At 39.0% G+C, this 20,253-nt stretch overlaps 1 protein-coding gene across 1 annotated transcript in view; it reads left to right on the top strand.

The window, feature by feature from the left end:
- The window catches only part of DNAlig3 (DNA ligase 3), a 305,218-nt gene that overhangs the window by 65,025 nt on the left and 219,940 nt on the right, over positions 1-20,253 (top strand). Inside the window, exon 6 of the mRNA XM_090374562.1 lies at positions 14,920-14,964. Within this exon, the coding sequence (XP_090230688.1) occupies positions 14,920-14,964 (45 nt within the window). The remainder of the gene's footprint in view (positions 1-14,919; positions 14,965-20,253) is intronic.

Genomic DNA, 20,253 nt, shown 5'->3' with positions numbered 1-20,253 from the left:
GAGAGTGAGGCTTTTTGTCTGAGGCTTTTTCTGCACCAGCCAAAAAAAAATTTCCAGGTTACCCTGAGAGAGAGAGAGAAAGTAGAAAGGAATCGACAAGAAAGAGAAGAATGATGATATCCAGCTCAGGACCCTGGGTGTGCCAAGCCCATACTCACCAGATGTGAGCCCCTGGGGTAGTTTCCAGTGGTAAAACTTCCTCTCCCCCCCCCATGCGAGATTTACAAACATGTGAGCCGTCCTCGTTAAAAATTCATACGATACTAGTCTTCGGGCAGATACGATACTAGTCCTTGCCCCCCCTCACCCACACAGTGGCGGACTTGGCAGTATGGTAAGTTAAGCAGTGGTGTAGTCTGAAAATAAGAATGCTGCAATTGCATAAACATCAATGTTAATTAGCATTAGCATTAGCATTAGTAGAGGCATTTGATGCAAGAAAGCAAGCTTATGCAGCATCAGCCAAAAAAAAAAAAAAAAAAACCACTTCCACTTCACCTCTTTGTTCGTTCAAAATACCTGTCCAGCTGAGCCTTAAACTTATTTAGGCTATCAACTCCCACAACAAGGGATGGAAGTCTGTTCCACCAACCAACCACCCGCTGGCTAAAGGCAAATTTTTGCATGGCTATCCTACATCTGTCTTTCCTCAATTTGAATTTATGCCCTCTCAGGTGATTATTCTGAGCGAGAGGAAGAATCCCATCAGCATTGAGGATGCTCAAACCATTCCAGGCTTTATACACCTCTATCAGATCACCTCGCTGGTGCCTAGTCTCCAGACACTGTAATTTGCAAAACTTAAGCCTTTCTTCGTAAGAGCACCCCTTTGTTCCATTCACTAATCTTGTTGCCCTTCTCTGTACTCGTTCCAGCAGCTCTACATCCTTCTTGAAATGAGGCCTCCAGCCCTGTATACAGTACTCTAGGTGTGGCCTGACCATTGCCTCTTACAAGGGAATAATCACTTCCTTGTCCCTGCTAGAAAAGTTCCTATATATCATTGACAGTACACCATGAGCTACTCTTGCAGCCTGTCTGCACTGCTCAGAGAACTTCATATCTGCCTGCACAACCACCCCCAGGTCCCTTTCATTCTCTACCACTGTCAGTGTAGTACCACAGAGTTGATACATTGCTCTGGGGTTGCTGTTACCCATGTGTAGTACTTTACATTTGTCAATGTTAAACTTCATTTGCCACCTCTCAGCCCATCTGCTCAACCTTTCCAGATTCTGTTGCAGCAGCATAGTGTCAGTAGTGTCCTTCACAACCCTGCCAACCTTTGTATCGTCTGCAAACTTGGACATTAAGCTTGATATACCATCATCAATATCATTTATAAATACAGAGAACAATAATGGACCCAACACTGAGCCCTGAGGGACTCCACTAATAACATTAGTCCACGATGAGCAGTGTCCATTGATTACCACTCTCTGTCTTCTCCCCCTCAACCATCCCTTTATCCATAGCAGCAATTTGCCTCCAATGTCACACTGCTCCAATTTGTGTAGCAGTCTTCTATGTGCAACAGTATCAAAACCCTTTCTAAGATCCAAGTATATAATATCAAAGCTATTCCCTGCATCCAGTTCTTTTGTGACTGCATCATAGTATCCAACCAAACTGGTCAGGCAAGACTTCCCCTTAACAAAACCATGCTGTGTCCGAGCTATAACTGAAGTCTTGTCTAAATGATCCTGCAGTGCTTCTTTAACCAGTGCCTCCATTAATTTTCCTGCAACAGAAGTTAAACTCACAGGTCTATAATTACTTGTGTCGCCCTTTGATCCTCCTTTGTGAATTGGGGTCACATTTGCGCATCTCCAGTCTGTGGGTACCTCCCCTGAGTCCAAGGAAGCTCTCATAATTATGGCTAAGGGTTTGCTTACTTCCTCTGCTGCCTCCTTTAATATAACTGGATAGATCCCATCCACCCCGGGTGCCTTTCTTGTGTTTATCTTCATCAATTTCTCCTCCACTTAACTCTCAGTTATTACAAGATTCTCTAGCTTACTGCTAGAGTTGAATACACCTCTGGCTTTCCCCTCGCTAAATAACTCCTCATGTGTGAATGTCGATGCAAAATATTCATTTAGTTTGTTAGCTACCTGAGCAGAATCATCAACAGTTGACCCATCGATATCAAGTGGACCAATCTGATTCATCCCCTTCCTTCTAGAGTTTACATAAGTAAAGAACTCTTTGCTATTTTCCTTTGCATCCCTTGCCAAAGATTTCTCGTAATCTGTCTTTGCCAGCCTAACCTCCTTTGTAACTTGGTTACAGATCAACTTGTATCTATCATAGGCTTCTGTGTCATGTGTTAATTTGTATGTATCCCATGCATGCTTCTTCTCTGCCATATGCCTCATCAGTTCATCTGATATCCATTTAGCCCTAAACCTTGAACAATATTTCTTAGTTGGTATGTAAAGCCTAGTAGCTTCCAAGATACGTTCTTTGACTGCTTCCCATTTTGAATTTGCTGTTGGTAACATCATCAGTTGGTCCCACTGTATAGAATTTAAATACTGTCTCAGTCCATCGTAGTCGCCTTTACGAAAGCAATAACCCTTCCCTTTACCCCTAATGGTAGTTACCTCTTTGAGTAAATCCCACTTCAGCACACTGTGATCACTGCCACCTAGTGGTACATTTATCTGCAGATTCTTAATGCATGAAGAATCACTGCTGATAATCAAATCAAGAGTATTCCTCCCTCTAGTTGCCTCCCGAACATGCTGATGTAGAAAACAATCATCCAATAAATCCACAAAAGCCTTGCTAGTGTGTGAGTGACCTGCCCCCAAATTCCAGTCGATATCTGGGAAATTAAAATCTCTCATTATAAGACTCTCTGATTTACTGTCCCCCTCTATTTCCCTGTACAGTTTCTTATTATACTCATCAGAGTCATTAGGCCTATAGCACACTCCTACTCTCAATTTTGATCTCCCAATGCTTATGTCACACCAAACTGACTCGACACTGCACTGTCCAGAGATGTCCACTGGCTTCACTTCCTTGGATTTTATGTATTTCTTAACTAATAGCATAACCCCTTCTCCCTTCCTATCCAGTCTATCCTTTCTGTAGACGTTGTATTCCCCAAATTCCAGTTCTGCATTCCTTATATCTGTGTGACACCACGTCTCTGATATCCCAACAATATCTGCCTTTGATGTTTTGAGCAATACCTCAAATTCATCAAATTTATTTACTAAACTCCTAGCATTGGTGTACACGCAAGTATACATGCACCTATTTCTGTTCTTAGCTATCCTAACACAACCCATGTGTTTACTTGTACTGCAATGACTCCCAGCAGTCTCTGGAATATCCTGCATCTTGTTTTTCAGGCTTCTGCTCATTCCAATAGAAGCAGTGCAAGAATCTCTTTCACCTCTGCCAGTGGCTACTGTTAATCTATTCATCTTTGTCTTCCCCCAAGTCAGCAGTTTTCCAACCCACCTAACACTGCCTCGATAGCATCAGCAAATATTCTTGCACCCTTTCTATTTAAGTGTATCCCATCCCTGTAGAAGCAATCTCTCCTGTTAACAAGTACAGTCCAGGCTGAAAAAAATTCTACCCCTTGAGCCTTGCACAATCTTTCCAGGGCCGATTTGATCGACAAGGCTCTCATCATATACTCCCTCCTATCGTGTCTGGGCAGAATTGCAGACACTTTCAAATTCAACCCTATTTCACGGCTTTTTTTTCAACAGTGACCTGTACTTGTTAAGCAATTCTGCCGGTCTCCTACTCTTGATATCATTAGTGCCAACGTGTACAACTATATCACCTTTTGTGCCCTTAAACGATGATATCTGCTATACAACGTCATCAACCTGTGCCCCTAGCAGACATACCCTGGTCCTGTTCCACCTATCCTTTTTAGAAAGCATGTTTCCCGTTTCCCTGACAATAGAGTCACCAACAACTACTAGTTCCTTTGGGACCAGTGCATTCTGCCTTGGGGGTTGCCGCTGTGTTGTGCGATGACCAAGTGCAAGCTCTGGCGTTGATGTGGGCAGCTGAGAGCTTGATGGGCCCCTCAATTTAGTTCCTTCGAGGGCATCCACCCTGTCCTTCAAGCTCTCATATAGGCCCATAAGAACGCTGAGTTGTCGCCTGATTTCGATACACTCCTTGCATCGCGCACACACAAAGACATCCCCCACGGCAATATCATGACCCGTACCTGAATGCTCCACAAACATCATGCAAGCTGTGCATTTTAGAAGGCTGTGATTTAGGATAGATGTGCGGAAATTTGCCTTTAGCCAGCGGGTGGTTGGTTGGTGGAACAGACTCCCATCACTTGTGGTGGAGGTTGATAGCCTAAATAAGTTGAAGGCTCAGCTGGACAGGTATTTTGAACGAACAGAGGGGTGAAGTGGAAGTGGGTTTTTTTTTTTTTTTGGCTGATGCTGCATAAGCTTGCTTTCTTGCATCAAATGCCTCTATTAATGCTAATGCTAATGGCAACTGTCCCCCTCAGTTCTCCTCTGAGCCACAGCACTTACATTAGCTCGAGCCTTTTGTTTTGCTGCTCTGGTCTGAGTCATGATTTCTTTTAATTTAAATAAAATTTCAATTTCAGTTTATAACCCTAACTTATCTCCCAACACAGTTATAACGGGATATATATTTTTTAGTGTCAAGTATTAATTATCTCCAAGTTCCCTTTATATAATTTCCGTATCAGTTATGTATTAATTAATTATGTTACGTTTGTAATCTAAGTCGGTATATGTATTTAGTTAAAAGTACAATTTAAGTGCCAACGAAGTTCAACAAGTTTAATAGATTTTACCGATCACTGAAAATATTATAACCTATACTATACTAACGCTAGCTAGGTTTGATATATAATGATCGTATGACAAAGACAAAGGCGGGAAGTTACGAATGGTAAATCTATGGACACTTAAGTATTAATTAACTTTCAAATCTTGCTGTCTCAATTCAGAATAAACTAATGATCCTTACTAGGTCTATAAGCTACTTACAAAAAATAATTTGATGTAAAAAATATTCAATAATCGGCTAAATATGGCTAAGAAACTTCTCATTCAGCGGAGTTGCGACTTGTAACACGTGGATACCCTTACCTTACCAATACTTTTATGCAATTGCAAGGCCGAGTAAAGAATAAATACACCAATTTATTCAGAAAATCACAAAATAATGCTATACTACTAAATTTAAATCAAAAGTTTTAGAAAAACAATAATTTCAAATCAATAAATAAGAAAAATCCATTTAGCGGCTTTGAACCCGTCTGGCCCCTACTAGCCTCGTCAGCCTCCTCTACTAGCCTCGTCAGCCTCCTATTGGATGATTGTTTTCTACAGTAACATGTTCAAGAGGCAAACAGAGGGAGTAATGCTCTTGATCTGATTATCAGCAGTGATTATTCATGCATTAAGAATTGCAGATAAAAGAAGCACTAGGTGGTTGTGATTGCAGTGTACTAGCATTAGCATTAGTAGAGGCATATGATGCAAAAAAGCAAGCTTATTCAGCATCAGCCAAAAAAAAAAAAAAACACACACCACTCCCATTTCACCCTTCCGTTCGTTTGAAATACCTGTCCAGTTGAGCTTTAAATTTGTTTAGGCTATCAACTTCAACAACAAGTGATGGAAGTCGGTTCCACCAACCAACCACCCGCTGGCCAAAGGCAAATTTCCGCACATCTATCCGACATCCGTCCTTCCTCAATTTGAATTTATGCCCTCTGAGGTGATTATTCTGAGCAAGATGAAGAATCCCATTGGCATTGAGCATGCTCAAACCATTCAAAGCCTTATACACCTCTATCGGATCACCTCGCCGGTGCCTAGTCTCCAGACTCTGTAATTTGCAAAACTTAAGCCTTTCTTCGTAAGAGCAACCCTTTGTTCCATTCACTAATCTTGTTGCCCTTCTCTGTACCCGTTCCAGCAGCTCTACATCCTTCTTGAAATGAGGCCTCCAGACCTGTATACAGTACTCAAGATGTGGCCTAACCATTGCCTTATACAAGGGAATAATCACCTCCTTATCCCTGCTAGAAAAATTCCTGTATATCATTGACAAGACACCATGAGCTACTCTTGCAGCTCGTCTGCACTGCTCAGAGAACTTCATATCTGCCTGCACAATTACCCCCAGGTCCTTTTCATTCTCCACCACTGTCAGTGTAGTACTGCAGAGTTGATACGTTGCTCCGGGATTGCTGTTTCCCATGTGTAGTATTTTACATTTGTCAATGTTAAACTTCATTTGCCACCTCTCAGCCCATCTGTTCAACCTTTCCAGATCCTGTTGCAGCAGCATAGCGTCAGTAGTGTCCTTAACAACCCTGCCAACCTTTGTATCATCTGCAAACTTGGACATTAAACTTGATATCCCATCATCAATATGATTCATAAACACCGAAAACAACAACGGACCCAACACTGAACCCTGAGGAACTCCACTAATAACATTAGTCCACGTTGAGCAGTGTCCATTGATTACCACTCTCTGTTTTCTGCCGCTCAACCATCCCCTTATCCATAGCAGCAATTTGCCTCCAATGCCACACTGCTCCAATTTGTGCAGCAGTCTTCCATGTGCAACAGTATCAAAAGCCTTTCTAAGATCCAAATATATAATATCAAAGTTATTCCCTGCATCCAGTTCTTTTGTGACTATATCATAGTATCCAATCAAATTGGTCAGGCAAGACCTGCCCTTAACAAAACCATGCTGCATCTTAGCTGTAACTGAATTCTTGTCTAGATGATCCTGCAGTGCTTCTTTAACCAGTGGCTCCATTAATTTATCTGTAACAGAAGTTAAACTAACAGGTCTATAATTACTTGTGTCAGCCTTTGATCCTCCTTTGTGAATTCGGGTTACATTTGCATATCTCCAGTCTATGGGTACCTCCCCTGAGTCCAAAGAAGCTCTCATAATTATAGCTAGGGGTTTGCTTACTTCCTTTGCTGCCTCCTTTAATATAACTGGATAGATCCCATCCACCCCAGGTGCCTTTTTTATGTTTATCCTCAACAATCTCTCCTCCACTTTCCTCTCAGTTATTACAAAATCATCCAGCTCACTGCCAATGTTTACTTTACCTACATCATTCTCCGTCCTGAATAACTCCTCATGCGTGAATGTAGATGCAAAATACTCGTTTAGATTGTTAGCCACCTGAGCAGGATCCTCAACTGTTGAACCATCAATATCCAGTGGACCAATCTGATTCATCCCTTTCCTTCTTGAGTTTAAATATGTAAAGAACTCTTTTCTGTTTTTCTTTGCATCCTTTGCCAAGGATTTTTCGTAGTCTGCCTTTGCCTGCCTAATCTCCTTTGTGACTTGGTTACAGACCAACTTATATCTATCATAGGCTTCCATGTCACCCATTAATTTGTATGTATCCCATGCATTTTTGTTCTCTGCCACATGTCTCATTAGTTCATCTGACAACCATTTAGGCCTAAACCTTGAACAATATTTCTTAGTTGGTATGTAAAGCCTGGTAGCCTCCAAGATTAGTTCCTTGAATGCTTCCCATTTTGAGTTTGCTGTTGGTAACATCATCAGTTGGTCCCACTGTATAGAATTTAAATACTGTCTCAGACCATCATAGTCGCCTTTACGAAAACAAAAACCCTTCCCTTTACCTCTGATGGTAGTTACCTCCTTGAGTAAATCCCACTTCAACACACTGTGTGCCACCTAGTGGTTCATTTATCTGCAGATTCTTAATGCATGAAGAATCACTACTGATAATCAGATCAAGAGTATTGCTCCCTCTTGTTGCCTCACGAACATGCTGATGTAGAAAACAATCATCCAATAAATCCACAAAAGCCTTGCTAGTGTGCGAGTGACCAACCCACAAATTCCAGTCAATATCTGGGAAATTAAAATCCCCCATTATAAGACTCTGATTTACCTGCCCACTCTATTTCCCTGTACAATATCTTATTATACTCATCAGAGTCATTAGGCCTATAGCACACTCCTACTCTCAATTTTGATTTCCCTATGCTTATGTCACACCAAACTGACTTGTCACTGCCCTGTCCATCGATGTCGACTGGCTTCACTTCCTTGGACTTTATGTGTTTCTTAATTAATAGCATAACCCCTCCTCCCCTCTTGTCCTGTCTATCCTTTCTATACACATTGTATTCCCCAAATTACAGTTCCGCATTACTTATATCTGTGTGACACCACGTCTCTGATATCCCAACAATATCTGCCTTTGATGTTTTGAGCAATACCTCAAATTCATCAAATTTATTTACGAAACTCCTAGCATTGGTGTACACGCAGGTATACATGCACCTGTTTCTATTCTTAGCTACCCTAACACAACCCATGTGCTTACTTGTACCGCAATGACTCCCAGCAGTCTCTGAAATATCCTGCATCTTGTTTTTCAGGCTTCTGCTCATTTCAATTGAAGCAGTGCAAGAATCACTTCCACCTCTGCCAGTGGCTACTGTTAATCTATTAGTCCTTGTATCCCCCCCCCAACTAGCAGTTTTCCGACCCACCTAACACTGCCTCGACAGCATCAGCAAAAATTCTTGCACCCTTTCTATTTAAGTGTATCCCATCCCTGTAGAAGCAATTTCTCCTGTTAACAAGTACAGTCCAGGCTGAAAAAAATTCTACCCCTTGAGCCTTGCACAATCCCTCCAGGGCCGAATTGATCGACAAGGCTCTCATCATATACTCCCTCCTATCGTGTCTGGCAGAATTGCAGACACTTTCAAATTCAACCCTAATTCGCGGCTTTTTTTCAACAGTGACCTGTACTTGCTAAGTAATTCCGCCGGTCTCCTACTCTTAATATCATTAGTGCCAATGTGTACAACCATATCACCTTTTGTGCCCTTAAAAGATGATATCCGCTCTACGTCATCGACTTTTGCCCCTGGCAGACATACCCTGGTCCTATTCCACCTATCCTTTTTACAAAGCATGTTCCCCGTTTCCCTGACAATAGAATCACCAACAACTACTAGTTCCTGTGGGACCAGCGCATTCTGCCTTGGGGGCTGCCTCTGTGTTGCCTGATGACCAAGTGCAAGCTCTGGCGTTGATGTGGGCAGCTGAGAGCTTGATGGCCCCCTCAATTTATTTCCTTCGAGGGCATCCACCCTGTCCTTCAAGCTCTCATAAAGGCCCATAACAAGGCTGAGTTGTCGCCTGATTTCCTTGCCTGATACCCACTAGGAAGTCTGGGTGCGAGTTAGCCTGTGCGGACGAAGCTCCTTGAAGCTCTTGGAACAGAGAAGTTTTTCCTGATTTATTTTCTGATTTATTAGCTTAAATTGTCATATTAACTTATTTTCTAGAGTAGCTTTATATTCCTAGTTACGATACTTAGTTTAAAGTTTAACTTAGAGATTTTGTAGGTATTACTTAGTATCGGTAACGGTATCAAATCCACGTGTTACAAATTGAACGAGAGGTCTTGTTTTTTTAACCAAATTTTTTTTAACCAAAAACCCCTCCTTCTACCCACAATAGTGGGTAGAAGGAGGGGTTTTTGCTTTTGTAAAGGTGGGCTCGCAAAGTTTTTACATTTTTCACAGTGGGACCAACGGATGATTTTACAAACAGCAAATCCTAAATGGGAAGACTTCATGGAATTAATCTTGGAAGCTACTAGGCTTTTCATACAAACTAAGAAACACTGTTCAAAGTTTAGGCCTAAACGGATGTCAGATGAACTAATGAGTCTCATGGCAGAGAAGAAAAATGCATGGGATGCATAAAAATTATGAAGCGACACAAAAGCCTATGGTAGATATAAGCTAGTCTGTAATCAAGTAACAAAGAAGGTTAGGCAAGCGAAGGCAGGTTACGAGAAATCTTGGCAAAGGATGCAAAGAAAAACAAAGAATTCTTTACTTATGTAAGCTCTAGAAGGAATAGATTGGATACTATGATGTGGTCATAAAGGAACTGGATACAAAAAATAATTTTGATATCATATACTAGGATTTTAGGAAAACATTTGATGTTGTTGCACCTGGAAGACTGCTGTACAAATCGGAGAAGTATGGCATTAACAGAAAGTTGCTACAATGTATAAAGGGATGGTTGAGTGGGAGAAACAGAGAGTGATAAATCAGTAGACACTGCTCTTCATGGACTAATGTTATTATTGGAGGCCCCCTTGGTTTGGTGTTGGGCCTGTTGTTTTGTGTACAGGCTTTACCCAGTTTACGTAATACTTAACTTATGGAAATTCGACTTGACATAAGTTTTTGCCTGCCTTTGCAAACTTAAAAAAAATCATGGAAATGTATTTTACATCCTGTAGGAATAAATAAAGGCATCATGAAAATATCGTAATGTGAACCGAATAACACATTATTTTATTATTATTTTTTTTTTTTGGTAATTCATTCCAAGACCTCTGAAAATTTCAGAAGCTGAAATTTTCGCTATATAATTAAGCTACTTATCTCTCTAAAAGGTCATTTTATAATGGAAATTACATTACACTTTCATTGTTATCATATGTCCCGTTATAAGAATCAATTTTGCATGCCTTTGTGATATTTTTCTAAAACGCATTTCTGGAGGTCACTACCATAAAACAATAAAAACAATTTGCAATTTCGGGTTTATTGGGCTTTTCTGTTAGTACAATCTATTATAAATGGGTAGTAAGCCGATCTTATTGCATTTGCGATAATACCAATAACTGGAATTCTGTGGGTTTTTATGTTATGGTATTATGGTGAAATGTGTTCCCCTTAACTGAAATCTTCACTCATATAAAAAACATAAATAAAATTTCAGAATCTTCTCTTCATTCCTATTTACTTATTACAATGGTGGGGGGAAAGCTACCAACGGAATGTGAAAGTTGTGGCAGAGCTAGGAAACGAAACAAAATTGATTTAGAAATGAAGATGATTAATTAAGAAGTATGAAGCAGGACAAAGTTTGTCATCTATTGCAAGAAATTAGGTCTCACTGCTTCAACAGTGAATACTATTTTAAGAGACAGTGCATGTATAAAAGAACATGTTAAAGGATCAATGCATTTAAGATCAACAGTGATCACAAAACTAGCATTCATGCTAGTTTTGTGATCACTTCGATATAGCACTTTTGTGCTGTATCGAAGATGGTAAAGCTATTAATAATGTGGATGGAAAATCAGATTCAGAAGCAAGTGCCCCTGAGTCTAATGACCATTCAAGAAAAAACAAGAAGTATTTATGAAGACATTAAGGATAAGTATGACAAACCTAAAGTCAAGTTCACGGCAAGCAAGGGTGGTTTAATAGGTTTAAGCATCATGCACTGTTTCCTTAACGTTAAAGTATGCAGTGAAGTCACCAGAGCCAATTCTGCAGTGGCAGAGAAATTTTGTGATGTGTTGGAAAAAACCACTTCTAAATTTCCACAGCCCTCAACCTCTGCAGTGGCATACTTTTCAGCTGGAGACATTGATTCTGGCAATAATGCTCGAAAGATAAAACTTGCTGACATTATGCCTGTCTTCGCCCTATTTTGTAATTTTTGTAATTTTGTACACTTTTGTAATTATATTACAAAATGATATTGATGATGGTATATCAAGCTTAATGTCCAAGTTTGCAGACGATACAAAGGTTGGCAGGGTTGTCAAGGACACTACTGACGCTATGCTGCTGCAACAGGATCTGGAAAGGTTGAGCAGATGGGCTGAGAGGTGGCAAATGAAGTTTAACATTGACAAATGTAAAGTACTACACATGGGAAACAGCAACCCCAGAGCAACGTATCAACTCTGTGGTACTACACTGACAGTGGTAGAGAATGAAAGGGACTTGGGGGTGGTTGTGCAGGCAGATATGAAGTTCTCTGAGCAGTGCAGACGGGCTGCAAGAGTAGCTCATGGAGTATTGTCAATGATATACAGGAATTTTTCCAGCAGGGATAAGGAGGTGATTATTCCATTGTATAAGGCAATGGTCAGGCCACATCTTGAGTACTGTATACAGGTCTGGAGGCCTCATTTCAAGAAGGATGTAGAGCTGCTGGAACGAGTACAGAGAAGGGCAACAAGATTAGTGAATGGAACAAAGGGGTGCTCTTACGAAGAAAGGCTTAAGTTTTGCAAATTACAGTGTCTGAAGACTAGGCACCAGCGAGGTGATCTGATAGAGGTGTATAAAGCCTTGAATGGTTTAAGCATGCTCAATGCTGATGGGATTCTTCCTCTAGCTCAGAAAAATCACCTGAGAGGGCATAAATTCAAATTGAGGAAAGACAGATGTAGGATAGACGTGCGGAAATTTGCCTTTAGCCAGCGGGTGGTTGGTTGGTGGAACAGACTTCCATCCCTTGTGGTGGAGGTTGATAGCCTAAATAAGTTTAGGCTCAGCTGGACAGGTATTTTGAACGAACAGAGGGGTGAAGTGGAGGTGGGTTTTTTTTTTTTTTTTTTTTTTGGCTGATGCTGCATAAGCTTGCTTTCTTGCATCAAATGCCTCTACTAATGCTAATGCTAATTTTTCCTGCACATGAGATAAAAAAATTGATTAAATTAATTTTGTTTACAAGTTCGTTGAACATTTCTTTTTTGCTTCAATCAAATTCAGCATGCGTAGTTGTGAGTGCTGCATAAGCATTTAGGGAAATTCCGACTTACATAAAATTCAACTCACGTACAGTTTAGTGGAATGCAACTCTTAAGTAAGTCAGGGAGTTCCTGTATTTATCAATGATATTGATGAAGGTATATCAGGCTTAATGTCCAAGTTTGCAGATGATGCAAGAGTAAAGACAGTACGCTACTTCAACAGGATATAGATAACTTGGGCAGATGGGCTGAGAAGTGGCAACTGAAGTTTAACATTGACAAATGCAAAGTACTGCATATGAATAGCAGTAAACCCAGAGAAACTTATCAACTGTATGGTATTACACTCTGGGAAGTGGAGAATGAGAAAGACCTGTGGGTAATTGTGCAGTCAGGTGCGAAATTCTCTGAGCAGATGGGCTGCCAGAGCAGGTCACGGAGCATGTCAGTAATATACAGGAATTTTGCTAGCAGGGTTAAGGAGGTGATTATCCCTTTGTACGAGGCAAAAGTCAGGACACACCTTGAGTATTGTGTACAGGTGTGTTGGCCTCATTTTAGGATGTAGAGTTGCTAGAATGAGTACAAAGAAGGACAAGATTGGTGAGGAGAACAAAAGGGTGCTCTTACCAAAAAAGGCTTAAGTTCTAAAAATTGCAGTCTGGAGACTAGGCACCTGCAAGTTGATCTGATTGAGGTGTATAAGGCCTTGAATAGTTTGAGCAGGCTCAAATGCTGATGGGATTCTTCCTCTTGCTCATATTATGAACTTAAGGGGGCATAGATTCAAATTGTGGTTGTAGAATAGATGTGCGATAATTTGCCTTTAGCCAGCGGGTAGTTGATTGTTGGAACAGACTTCCAACTGTTGTTTTGGAAGTTAATAGCGTAAATAAATTCAAGGCCTAACTATAGATGAACATTTGGAGTGAAATGGATGGGTGAAATGGGAAGGATTTTTTTTTGGCTGATGCTGTATAAGCTTGCTTTCTTGCATCATATGCCTCAAATAATGCTAATACTAATAATTACCTCCTTATCTCTATTAGCTAGCTAAATTCTTATATATCATTGATATGACCTGCTTTGGCAGCCTGTCTATACTGCTCAGAAAACTTTGTATCCGACTTCATAATTACCTCCAGGTCTTTTTCATTCTCTTCCATCCTGAGTTTAGTACCACACAGTTTCTGCCCTTCTCTGGAGTTATGGCTACTTGTTATTAATGATTATGTTGATATAATAATAACACATCCCCGAATGTTATTTATTAAATGCCTTTCATTATATACATTATGTACTGTTGAGGGTAATGATAGCCATGGCAAATAGTGTTAAAATGATAAGAAGAGAGATGACAAATGGTATATAAAAAAAAAAAAAAAATAGAAAAACCTAAGAAAAAATGAGTTAGCAAATAGATTCTGCCCACTTAGCCCAATGCACTGAATTAAAAAAAAAAAAAAAAAACAGGGCTTTTGTTATTTTTAATAGTTTACATTCCTTTTGCAACACACTCATCCAGAGATTTACAATTATTCCTTCCCCTTGGTGGGGTTGGGTGTAGGTCAACCCTGCAATTCTATATTTTCCCTTTTACTTTCTGAATATTTTCCCCTCCTCCTTCCATAATTTGGGCAGTTTCACTGATGTGCAAAGAAAATCTTTGTAATTGCCCATTTGTTGAGTTTGGTTATGGTATAGTTTTCACTGCAGGTATACTGCAGCTTGTGTGTGTGCATATATAAATGCTTACATAACACTTTGTATACTATTGATTGTGGCATTAGTAATTGACAAGTGACAGTCCTTTTGGACATCTGGATCCACTTATTGTTTGTTTCTGATATGTACAACCAAGAGCTGATCAGTTACTATCTTTTTCATGAAGGATGCTGCCCATCGTTTTAAACAAATTTATGTCAAGTATAGATTGATAGTTGTGGTCCTTTAATTATTGTAGCTACTACCACCATCATCAACAGACCACAACTACCGATAAAGTTGTTGCTGCCACAAGTTAGTTTTGGCAGTGCCATTTTCAATAACTCTTATGTCACACTTTTCAATGCTGTTATTTGTTGACTTTGTTTAGCAGATCAATAAAGTTGTCTGATTTTCTCTAAACAATGGGACAAATTATTTTTCTGTATCTCATTTACTTTTTTAAAAATTAGTTGTTCGGTTGTAAAGATAATTTATTGCCTTGTATATTGTACTGAATGATTTTTGTTAATAGAGATTAAATTTTACATGGCTTATCTGTTTTATGGTATTTAATATGATTGGTTGTTTTTATAATGCATATGAAAATTAATTTATAGATATTTGACACTAGTCTGGATGAAATGATTGAAGACCTCGAACAGGTAAGCTAAAAGTGAAAGTTGACCTACTGAATACTAACTTAACCTTATACTTCATATTCTTTCTCGCTCCATGCTAAATTTAGCCCTCTTAAAATCTATATCCAGTTTTTTTTTTTTTTTTTATTGGGCTCCAAATTTTGTGAATCTGGACTGTCTATTTCATATACTATATAATTTATATATTTGGCTACCACTTTTGGATTCGCTGGGTTATTACCACAAGCTGATGAAGAGTAATAAATTTTGAAGTAGCTGCTATTCTTTTTTTTTTTAACAGGTATGGATTATTGATATATAAACAATATATAAACGATAGCATCAGGAAAATAAAAGCTTGAAGCCAAAAAATAAATAAATCTTGTTTCAAAAACTTCAAGTTTCATTTTGTTAGAATTTTAACAAAATATTGTGTTTTAAAAATTGTCCTTAATTTATATAATGATGCACTTTTAAGAGCAGACAGCAATAACATATGCTAATAAAAAATCTTGCAATGTCTTCTTCAGCAAATTCCAACTTTAGGGCAGGATAGTTTGGCATATAGTAGTCATAATATATGAAATCTAATGAAAAACTTCCAATTTTTTTTTTTTTTTAAATTAGGGTGCATATAACATGTATATTAGTGGTCTCATAGTCCCCCCCCCCCCGATGATATGAGGTGCTTCAAGTGTTCCTGCCACTTTCTTCACTGTGTGCCATTTGAGTTCAGATGTCACATTCTCTTGGATGGTTACAATATCTTGAAATTCTTGTCCTTTCAGCTTCATTTTGAGTTTGAAGAAGAGAAAAAATTGCACAAGGAAAGTCAGGTGAATTTGGAGGGGGGAGGGATACTATAAGAATGTTTTTTTGGGCCAAAATTTCATGAATAGAGAGTGTGGTGTGTGGGCAGGAACATTTTCAGTGGTGAAGTTAAACATCTTGTAGTGTTTTTATCTCAATTTTTCTCTCAATCAAATTAGAACCTCTTTATAATAGCCTGGTTTGCTGCCTGCCCATTCTAAAAAATTCATAATGAATGATACACTGAATGTTGAAATGAACAAGCAACAATTGTTTTCATATGTGGCTAAACCTGATTTTTTTTTAACCAGGGTAGTTTTGACAATTTCCACTAGGATGATTGAAATTTTGTTTTGGGATTGCAGCCATGCACCATCACCAGTAACAACACAACTGGTGAAATTAGAATCAATTTCCACCCTTCCTTTCAGCTCCTTGTTTGGTTCTCTGGTGAACCTTTGTTCATCATTCAATAGTCTGTGAACCAATTTGGCTGATGCTTAATGCATGCCAAAGTTTTCAGTTCAAGTTACCGTGCGTGATCCAAAGGTGATTTACAGTTCATCAATGGTTTCTTGGATTGTTAATTGCTGATCGGAATGAATTTTTTTGTGCACTTTAAGCAATCATTTCATCACTGCTTGAAATTGAAAACAAAGCCGAATGTTGGTCATCTTTGACAGATTCCTCACCATTTTGGAAATGTTTCATCCACTAATATATGATGGTCTTACTTTAAGAAACATCACAAAATACAGCTCATAACTAAAGGGTTCCACTCTATTTTTCCTGTTATTCAAGAAAAACTTGTTCTGTTTTCATATCCATTACAGTTGTGACAGAGGCCTAAGACATTTCTGAACTTGAACATATGCTGCTCATTACTGGTTTTGTGGAGCAGGAAGCAACTGAAACCAGTAATGCAGTGACTACACCTCCTATTATTTTTGTCTACCTTTCTACCACCACGTTTCTTTTTTATTAATTTTTGATCTTACCTTGTATGCCCTATGATACTTAGAAGTATTTGAACATGGGTATTTTTCAAGAAAATGAACATTTATTAAAAAAATTAATTTGACCTAAATAAAACTGTAATCATTATGGGAATACTTTATTATTGGTGTGAAACTATTTATCTGGTACCCAGTAAAATGGCTAATCTTGAAAACTGGCTGTTTTTGAAAATAATTGCCCAAAATCTGCAAAATCATAATTTAAAATTGATGCATATTAGTTCATTTGAGATCATCACAATGGATGCTATGTATAGATGGATCTGGTAAAGCATAAGGAATAATTTGAGCAAGCAAAGTAAACCATTCTTGAGATGTGGAGCAGAACAAGTTTAAGAAATAGTACAGAATACTGTGACATGTCTTTTGTAAATGCCTTACAAAAAGCGAAACCTCTTTAAAGATATTGGTTACTGTCATTTGGATATTAAGCAGCTTTTATGTAACTCCAAATTAGCATTAGTAGAAGCATGTGATGCAAGAAAGCAAGTTTATACAGCATCAGCCAAAAAAAAAAAAAAAAAAAACTCCTTCCCATTTTGCTCATCCATTCACACCAAAAGTTAGCTGGCTAAAGGAAAATTTCTGCACATCTATTCTACAACTGTTTTTCTTCAATTTGAATTTATGACCCCTTAGGTTCATAATCTGAGCAAGATGAAGAATCCCATTAGCATTGAGCCTGCTCAAACCATTCAAAGTCTTATACACCTCAATCATCACCTCGCAGGTGCCTAGTCTCCAGCCACTGCAATTTGCAGAACTTCAGCCTTTCTTAGTAAGAGTACCCCTTTGTTCCCCTCACCAATCTTGTTGCCCTTCTCTGTACTCTTTCTAGCAACTCTACATCCTTCCTAAAATGAGGCTTCCAGACTACGCAGTACTCAAGGTGTGGCCTGACCATTGCTTTATACAAAGGGATAATAACCTCCTTATCCCTGCTAGCAAAATTCTTGTATATTATTGACAAGACCCCATGATCTGTTCTGGCAGCCTGTTTGCACAGATCAGAAAACTTCATATCTGACTGCACAATTACTCCCAGGTCTTGTTCATTTTCTACCACCCTAAATGTAGCACCACACATTTGGTATGTTTCTCTGGGGTTACTACCCATATACAGCAATTTGTATTTGTCAATGTTAAACTTCAGTTGCCACTTCTAAGTCCATCTGTTTAAGTTATCTGTATACTGTTGCAGTAGTGTACTACTGTTATTAACAACCCTGCCAACCTTCGTATCATCTGCAAACTTCGACATTAAGCCTGATATACTGTCATCAGTATCATTGATGAATACAGAAAACAACAATGGGCCCAACATTGAACCCTGGCAGACTCCACTAATAACATTAGTCCACAAAGAGCAGTGTACAGTAGTCTTCCATGTGCAACAGTATCAAAAGCTTTCCTGAAATCCGAGTATATGATATCAAAATTATTTTTTGACCACATCATAGTATCCAAACAAATTGGTGAGACGAGACTTCCCCCTAACAAACCCCTGCTGTGTCTGAATTATTACTGTAGTCCTGTCTAGATGATCCTGCAATGCCTATTTAACCAGTGACTCCACTATTTTCCCCAGAACAGAAGTTAAATTAACAGGTCTGTAATTACTTGGGGCACCCTTTGTCCCCCTTTCTAAATTGGGGATACATTTGCACATCTCCAGCCCTTGGGGATCTCTCCTGAGTCCAAGGATACTCTCAGATTATGGCTATGGGTTTGCTTACTTTCTTTGCTGCCTCTTTTAATATAAACTGGATAGATCCCATCTATCCCAGTTGCCTTTCTTATCTTTAACTTTGACAATTTCTCCTCCACTTTGCTCTCTGTTATTGCAAAATCCTTTAGCCCCCCCCTGTTAGAATTTAATAAGCTTCTGTCCACGTCCCTACAGAATTCCTCATGTATGAATGTAGATGCAAAATACTCATACAGTTTGTCAGCTTTCTGAGCAGGATCATCAAGTCAAACCATCGATATCAAGTGGACCAATGGATATCAAGTGAACAATAAAATTTTAATTGGGCTTCATAATCAGGTGAATAATTTACAGCCACCCTGTGTATACCATATATTAGTATCATTTGGGCTTTGATGAATGCCTGACTTTTCTTCAGCTGATCAGGTGAGGATTCACAGTAATTAAAAATTATTGTGAGGATTCCCAATAATTTTGAATTATTGTGAACCCCCTGCCTTGATTGTTTTTTTTCTTATTAGGTTGTATTTGACTTTATTTTTAAGAAACATTGTGAAATTTTATATGAATATAGTCATATACAGGGTTTTTCAAAAGTGATGGTCAATAATTTAAAGGTGAAGTGTACAGACTACAATATGCAAAAAAATCCTAGTAAACACGGGTCCTTAAGTGAATCATTTTCGAGATATTGCACATTTCTAGTTGGGATCTACCACTGACGTGTTTGTTTAGGTTAGGTTATGCTCATTCTCTCCCTTTCCCCTTTCTCAATGCTCTGAGACGTAGCTGGCATACTAGTACTTGTCAAAGGATAGTCAACATGGAAAGAGATTACAGCAACAAAGAGTATGCAGACATGCACTTCATGTATGGTAAAGCCAACGGCATTGCATTCGAGGCTGCACCTTTGTACCAAGAAGCATTTCCCCACCGAAAGGCCCAACAGGTGCACATTCATCAGGGTACATCAACGCCATAAAGAACAGGGGCACTTCACACATGGAGTATGAGCAGGTAGGCCCAGAAGCATAACACCTGATGTAGAGGAAAGGGTGTTAGAAAGAATAGAACAAAATCTAGGAATTTCGACAGGGAGGGTTGCTCTGCAAGAGTGTGTACTGAGTCAAAGCAGTGTGTGGTGAATTTTACATTGCCAATTACTGTACCCCTACTATATCCAGCTTGTACAAGGTCTCAGCAGTACAGACTGCCCTCCCAGAGTGCTCCCATAGTCAGTGGCAGATCTTAACAGAAAATGTGCATTATCTTGAAAATGGTTCATTTGCGGCCCGATGTTCACTAGGACATTTATGCTTATTTTAGTTTGTACTTTTCACCTTTAAATTATTGACCATCATCTTTTAAACACCCTGTATAAATATACAGGGTGTATCTAAATTATTCACCTGATTATGAAGCCCAATTAAAATTTTATTGTTGTAGGTATTGTAAAATGGTTTCCGCTCATCATAAAGTAACGTCACGAATTTCTTATCACACAACTGCACTTTGTTAAACCTCCACATGGGCACCATTGGTAGCATGTAGGATGTTAGACAGTAACCAATTACATTCCAAGCATTTTGAAGCATCTCTTGAGAAATATCACTGCCCTGTTCAATCCGATCTTTTAATTGTGTGATGTTGTTAACTTATTTTTTGCATACACTTTGTTATGTAGCCCCATATAAAGAAATCCATAGGTGTGACATCTGGAGAATGAAGAGACCATGGAATGGGACACCATCTCAACTGATCCATCGGTTAGGAAATTTT

This window comes from Mastigoproctus giganteus, chromosome 5 (genome assembly GCF_048544385.1).
Source record: "Mastigoproctus giganteus isolate SK-2022 chromosome 5, ASM4854438v1, whole genome shotgun sequence".
NCBI lineage: Eukaryota > Metazoa > Arthropoda > Arachnida > Uropygi > Thelyphonidae > Mastigoproctus > Mastigoproctus giganteus.
Note: the sequence above shows the minus strand (reverse complement) of the source record. Positions and strands in the feature narration are given on the sequence as shown.